The following is a 7,828-nucleotide window of genomic DNA, read 5'->3' on the forward strand; positions in this document are numbered from 1 at the left end:
TTCGTCGTACAGGCCTATTTTGCATTCTCTAGACAAAGCCAGTTTAGTCTTCTGAATGAATCACAGTCCTTTAATCCGTCGCTCCTCCAGATGTGCTTCGCCTTCTTCAGCTACACTTGTAGACTTCCGAATTGCCACGCACTGATTACAAGGGTGACGTCAGATATTGGGCTTGGAAGTGGTTCCCCTCCCAACTCTTTCTCTGGCAATATGCCAGATTGAGGCCTACATTGTGATTATACATAGCCTAATTATTATTTGTAGAGTGCTCCATATCTGCATTTATTTCATGGGTGACATTCAAAGAGCATTTTTCTGGTGTAAACTGTGCAAGTTCAAAGGCTACAATTGAGGTACAATAATGCTTTGGATTAAACACACAAGTTTATTTAATTTCAAAAGAATAGTTTCTAAACATTGCCATATATAATGGTGATATGTGTATTACAATTCTGCTCATTTCACATGGAGAGATATTGGTATAAGTTATCTGTGGAGACTGTTCTGTTTGCTAGCACTTCATATCATATCAATAATTAAAAGAAAAAAAAATGATTCCATTATCAAGATCTTTCATTTCAACAAGAATAATAAATCTGTCATTGTTATTTGTATGCATAAAGTGCAAAAACATTTCCTTTTTGGCAGCAATCTTACTCTATGAATATAGCTATGTACACTGTCACATAACAGGGGTGTAAACAACAGTAGGCCAAATAATATACAGTATATTCTAATATCATCTCATCTTTGGGTCTGCATTGTTAGTTTGTTAAATTAAAATATCAGCATTAAATAGACACTTTGACACGGGCCTGTCATATTACAGTATTAGGGACAGTAGGGGGTCTTAAACGGAATAGTTAAATAATTTAATTTACTGTTGTAAATACTGAAAATAAATATCTGTTATCAGTCGCCTATATATGTTGAGGAGAACCATGTCATCTTCCCACTTAGAACATGGGAGAAACCAAACTGACGGAATATGAGCCAGGAGGAGTATGCCTGACGCCTGTTTGTGAGCTGGAATGTACATGCTGAGCGTGCCTAAGATCATAAGAACGCATCTAAGACCTTGAGTAGACAAGGAGGTATGAGGTGAAATGCCAATATAATCTACACTGAGAAAAAGAGAAAGATAGACGCATATAAACACATGCTCTCACATACATGGGCATACACTCATATATATGACCATATCCACTCCCCAAACAGTTAATCTACGTATATGCACAATCGAAATACACACACAAAGACACACACACACACACACACACACACACACACAGACACACACACAGACACAGACACAGACACAGACACACACACACACACACACACACACACACACACACACACACACACACACACACACACACACACACACACACACACACACACACAGACACAGACACAGACACAGACACAAACACACACACAGACACAGACACAAACACACACACAGACACAGACACACACACACGCACACGCACAGGCACAGGCACAGACACACACATTCTATGAAAAGGAGTCAGTCTTATATCCTTGAACTGCAGCAGAAAGCCATATGTCCTCAGAAGATGTTACAGCTGGTCACCCATGACTAGCCAGGCCATCAAGGTGGTGACCAGCAACATCAAGGGAGAGAATATGGCTCTGTTGGCCTCTGAGTTGGGCATGGCCACTGTGCCATCGAGCTTAAGGCAATCACCCATGGCCGACGCTTCACAGCACTCCTGGTAGCAAGTGTCCGTCGAGCTCGTACAGGCAGTCCCTTGGGTGCAGTCACTGGTGCATCCAGCCATCCATGAGATTACCGATCCATCCGTGCTCTTCTTTAACTGTGCACAGCAAAATCAATAGTACTGAGTTAACTCTTTAAGAGTTGATTTCAACACTACTCAGAATGTGCATGGTGTCATTCATTTTTGAAAAAAGGGGGGTAATTGAACACAATAACATCATACTTTTTTATTCATAAAAATGTCAAATGTTACACTTCTAAGTTTTACTGTGTTGGTGAAAGAGGTGAAGTAAGAAACACTGTGTACAAATTACCGCACATAGCAGAGTCGGCCAATGAATGCTGTTGCTGAAAAGAAACACATTACTGGAGCATGATCCATGCAGATGAGCTTACCGCACAGTAATTGTTTTGGCCGTAACACCACATCATCGGTGCATCAGTATTTTTGTAGCAGTCTGCCCCGGTACAGGTCATCATTTTACATTTCATCCCCTGTTGACAGAGGGCATGATTAAATAAGTTCACTGATTTTCCTTGAGCTTACATATTTACATGAACAATTCATTTTGCACATGCCTACAGTATGTCCTGTGTATTAGTCGCATTGTGCATAAGCTACAAGACTTTCATGCAAGTTAAAAGAAACAAAACCATCAATACCATATTAACTGCTCCTGTGTATTACTGTAACCTCATAGCTGAAGTTTTTTTTTTCAAAATCAATGTATAAGCTGCAGCTAATACTTGGGAAATTACGGTATGTATTGATACATTTATGGAAAACATGTACAAAATATAGTAGATAATATTTATAATGGGCTACTAATGACAATGTCACTTGTGTGTTGTGCCCTTGCTACACTTGTTTATCGTACATTGTTTTGCTGGGTCGGTTGGTTTGTTGGCTGCATGGTAGTCATCACAACAGGTGTTGTTGCCGGGGCAACTATTGTAGGAGGGGAAGAAAAGGTGAATGAACATTAGGAAGACAAACAGACAGACACAAATATGGCTTAACAATGATATTACTATGTATTAAGTCTCCAAGTCTGGTCTCAGGATCACTTCAGCCAGGATCACTAGTTGTAACGTACTGTACAGTATGGAGCAGACTTTGTATCAGCTGTTATAAGACAATCATGGTAGACTATGATACCTGGCTATGAACAAAACTAATAGCAAATACAAGGATGAGTATCCCAAACTGTTATTATTAAACCTGCAGGCTGCATCTTAACAGCACCGTCATAGTTCCAGACTTGTTGGCACCTCACCACACACGCACACGCACACGCACACACACACGCACACGCACACACACACCAGATGCATTACTTTGCCCTTCCCTATACACAATAGCTTCTCACATCTCTATGGTCGGCATCCCCCACACTGAGGTTCATCTAATATGGGCGTCCCTCGTACAGCTCACATATTGGGCACACCTCCAACTGCCTTACAGCAAGCTATCCCACTTCTGATACCGATTGGAATGAAGGGAACGAGCAGTTACCCTACCCGGCCTCAAACCCGTGTCTATTGGGGACTGAACCTGAAACTTGATTTTTGGGATCCACATTATTTGTTGCTTTGAATGGTTAGGTGGATGCAATTGCATGCAGAGGAAGTTGAAACCACCCCCCCCCCCCCCATAATCAAATCCGAATGTGTGTTTCCAGACTCAAATTCTGATAAGTTTACTGGATCACAAATTGTGCCTTTAAGCCTGGCTCGCTTGGATAGTATAGATACCTGTGGTTTCTTTAAGCCTGGCTCTCTTGGATAGTTGTATAGATACCTGTGGCTTCTTTAAGCCTGGCTCTCTTGGATAGTATAGATACCTGTGGTTTCTTTAAGACTGGCTCTCTTGGATAGTTGAATAGATACCTGTGGTTTCTGTGGTGCGATCCATGCTCTGGATGGTGGAGTTGAGGCAGTCCGTCGTGTTGCAGCAGTCCTTCACACAGCTGATCTGGGAGTCGTTTGCACAGCCGTTGGAGTTGAGGTCACAGGAGTCTACACATCCCACTGAGTACATCGAGTCATTCAATTTCCGTAACTGTAAACAAAACAACAACAAAGACACAGAAATAGAACAATGATCACTCGGATGAAGGCTAAGCACAACGGATAGGCAAATATTTTCAGCACTGATCTACTAATGAAAACCAAACTGAAGGATATAAGGTTATAGCGGGGGTATACATTACACTCTAATATTTCAAAACAAGGTTTCCATCATTTAATTGTCAGTCACCTCACAGTAGTTGGAATTGGAAGGGCAAGGGCTGGAGCTCATATTCATAAACATCCATTTACAGTTGGAATCACAGTTGAAGGACCGGCAGGAGATCTGTGAGGATGAAGCAAGTTTGAACATTTAGCATACTCTCCTCCGGGGAAGGCCCCACTTTGAGCTCACTCTAAGAGTGATGATGATGATGATGATGATGATAGCATGATGATACACTCCTTTATACCCACTTATGTTTGTAAATGTAAATGTAAACGTTGTATGTCTTAGTGTCACGGATACGCTGGCGATTACGCTGCTCCATTATTTGTTTAAATTTGTTTGCTTGTCTTGGTGTCACGGGCACGCTGGCGACTACGCCGCTCCATCTAGCCTGTTTTGTCTTATGTATTTTTCTTGTTTGTCTGATTGTTTGTTTTACAGTACTTTGGTCAACTGTTGTTGTTTTTTAAAGTGCTATACAAATACATTGACATTGACGCTTATGAACAACAAGTACAAATTATACTGCTACCATGCACTGCTCTTTCTGTCTTGAAATATCCTACCTCCATGTACCTACTGCTGACCTACTGCTGACAGTTTTTTTCAGTCTGTTCCTTCCTGAGGATGATCAATTTATCATATGATACAGATCATGCTTATTACACATGGCTGAAAACAATTAGGGCCGTATGAAACCTGCCGGTACGCCTGATCTGGCCCCCAGGGGCTTATGTTTGACACCTCTGCCAAGGAGGATGGAACGGAATGCTTCAACTACATGCCCAATGTAGCCTCCGCGTGAGGATAAAGTGCGTCTGTTATGCGTATCATTAGAGGTAGCAACGTATGGTTCTGCTGTTCAAAATTCATCCTGCCCTCACCGTGCTGTTGGGGGGCATCATGGTGCTGCTGCCAGGGTAGCTGGTGCTCATTGAACCTGGAAAGGTAAGTAAGTAAGTAAGAAAGTTTAATTTGTATATCACATTTCATGCCAAAGTGCTTCACAGGTAAAAATACACAGATTAACACAAAGTCATTAAGTCATGCAGCACTGTTACACACGCACACACACACACACACACAGACACAGAGACACACACACACACACGCACACACACGGAGACACACACACACACACACGCACAGTTTACAAAACAATAACTGCTTCTCTGACTCACTCATTGAGGTGCTGTCTGTGGTCATGGCAGACGCGGTACTTGTGGAAGCCATGCTAGTTGATGCAGACATTGCAGTAGAACTTGCCATAGAAGCTGTGGTTGTGGCGGCTGTGGATGTTGAGGCCATGGGCATGGAGGAGGATGAGGAGCTAGCCGCCATTGAAGATGTCATCATTACATTTGTTGTCGGTGGTGAATCAGTCGACATGGAGACAGAAGATGTTGCCATGGACATAGGTGAGGTCGCTGTCGCAGTGGATGACTGACTTGACGCAAATGAGGGAAGCCACACTTGGCATATTAGGAAGACCAGCACACCTGTTTGAAAAAGCAAGGAGAGAGATAACTATCTGTGACATCCATTTGTTTATCATGATTCAGGATGTACTTGTCTCACAGTAACAGCACGACTATTAAAATACACAGAGAATTCAAAATAGCATGCAGTGAAATAAATTAAGAAAATGATGCAATAACTGATGCTGTTCTCCAGGTGTATCCAAAGTTTTTTTTTTTTTTTTTTTTTTTACCAGCAACGTTGGGGTAATTAAAACAAATGAAAATAAAACAAAAAATATGCTCATCTAAACCTTATGAGAATTTTTTTTCTGTTTTTTTTTTCTTTAGTCTAAGAGTAACTCATTACACTAGTTAATCTTCAGAATGTGTATTCCAACAGGTCATCAACAACATTTCATGATATTTTCCTTTTTTTTTTAAAGTACATTTTTTTGGGGCTTTTGTGCCTTTAATTTGGACAGGACAGTAGAGAGAGACAGGAAGCGAATGGGTGAGAGAATCGGGGTGGGATCCGGAAAGGACCACGGGGAGGGAATCGAACCCGGGTCGCCGGCGTGTGCTGCAGGTGCCCCAGCCAGTTGCCCAACGGCTGGGGCTGGCCTGAGATGTTCGTGAGACCTACCTGGCATGCCGAAATCCATTAAAGATGTGGAACTAATTGGCCTGTAAAATACATTTTCATCTTACCTTTAGAATACTGCACTGATGACGCCATCTTTAGTTTTGCTCTGTAGAATCAGTTCTTTAAATGCTGTCTGTCTGCGGTAAAAATAAATAAATAAATAAATAAATAAATAAATGAAGGAGGTGCAGATTTGTTTCGCCCACATTAAACCTACTTTTGACCTGATCAAGAATAATTCCACTGACTGGGTAAACGTTATTGTTGCTATAATGTTATGTCATTTTGTGCCTTATTTAATACATTGCCTATACAATTCGGGGAATTTGCACATGTATTCTGCGCAGACAAGTTGAGGATCACACGCTGTTTTTATGAAGTTAATTGAGGTTGCATAACAGCCATGACCGTTCGTGCAGTCCCACCTGTGCCTGTCTTTGATCTACATGAGGCATGTCATCGGTGGATTGCTGCGCCAACAGCCTGTAATTGTTCCGGTGAAACTGATCCCATGTTCACAAAGCAGTGGCCGCAGCTGCAGGTCACCCGGGGGCGTAAGGGCAACTCTGCAGCGCTCCGTTTCCTTCTGGCCCACACGTGTGAATATACGATGGTACACGGCAGTGATAGTCAGCCAGTTAAATTTGACCACATAAAACGAATGGTTCCAACTCATGTTGTGGTAAGCCTCATGATTCCTGAGTGGACACTATGACGCACAGCCTGTCAGTTAAATTAACCCCTGGCTTTTCTACTCGCACTGTCTTAAGGTAAACCCATGCGCCCACATACTAACAACAATTAACACTTGTTTGCTTGACTTGTATCCCTAGGGCATCAACGCTCCGTGTTACATTTCACTCCCTTGAGGAAGGCTAACCCTTCGCTAGTAACCGCCATAGGAACTGCGTGGCGCAAGACGCAAGACTTAAAACTAGCCTAGTAGCGCATAGGCATAGCCTGAGCTATACCTTTTTGTTTCTTGGAAACACCTTCGCACCAGGTAGCCTACATATTAATTTTCGTGTCAGACTCGCACTTATTTGAAACCTAGGATTTAATAATGTGCATGGCATGTGATGCGAGTTGAAATCACACCAACACGCACATACAGTAGGCTACTCAAAACCACAAAATGTTTCAATTGCGATTTTTCAACTTCTGCTATTAGGCCTAATTGCTTTGAAACTAAGCACTCGTCCCGTACACTTTCCATTGCGCCACATCGCATTTAACTAGTATAAACAATTGCTGCAGTAATTCAATATAACTGAATCATAGGCTGCTTGTTGGGGAAGCATCAGACATATTCTATCCAAATGTGTTCAGAAGCCATCACCACTAAATAGGTAGGCCAGGCCTACATTTTATTGTTTGTTCATTATATTAACTGCACAGCAATGCAAATGTGTTATTATGGGGGGAAAATCCAAACATGTTAACGTAGGCCTAACAATAATTTCACAAAGCGATAAAGTAGCTGACATGTAATATTTTGAATTCAGTTCAAATTGTTCTTGCCTGACTATTTTAAGTCTGCTGTATCACTGCTGTATGCAACCATGGCAACCTACTTCATACTGTATCTTTGTAATACAAAATAGTTCATGGCATTGCACTAAACAACATCAGCAGTCTGTATGCCTATGAAAATTATATTAGTGATACTCACTGTTTAAAGATGGGTAGAGCAAGCTGTCAGATGTGTGTACCTCAACGCTAGATTATGTCTCGTCTGT

At 41.8% G+C, this 7,828-nt stretch overlaps 1 protein-coding gene across 2 annotated transcripts; it reads right to left on the bottom strand.

Moving 5' to 3' along the window:
- Positions 1-393: 393 nt before the first annotated feature.
- LOC134082154 (serine-rich adhesin for platelets) lies at positions 394-7,828 on the bottom strand. 2 transcript variants are annotated; one of them, XM_062537802.1, is made up of 9 exons: positions 7,802-7,828; positions 6,155-6,226; positions 5,168-5,485; positions 4,871-4,926; positions 4,008-4,103; positions 3,638-3,809; positions 2,626-2,696; positions 2,144-2,242; positions 394-1,844 (listed from the first exon to the last, which is right to left on the bottom strand). In XM_062537802.1, exons 2-9 carry the CDS (start codon positions 6,180-6,182, stop codon positions 1,587-1,589), a joined length of 1,098 nt encoding a protein of 365 aa, XP_062393786.1. In that variant the 5' UTR covers positions 6,183-6,226; positions 7,802-7,828; the 3' UTR covers positions 394-1,586. The 2 variants fall into 2 exon arrangements, with proteins under 2 accessions (XP_062393786.1, XP_062393787.1); XM_062537803.1 differs by having other exon boundaries at positions 7,762-7,826.

Source organism: Sardina pilchardus, chromosome 6 (genome assembly GCF_963854185.1).
Source record: "Sardina pilchardus chromosome 6, fSarPil1.1, whole genome shotgun sequence".
NCBI lineage: Eukaryota > Metazoa > Chordata > Actinopteri > Clupeiformes > Clupeidae > Sardina > Sardina pilchardus.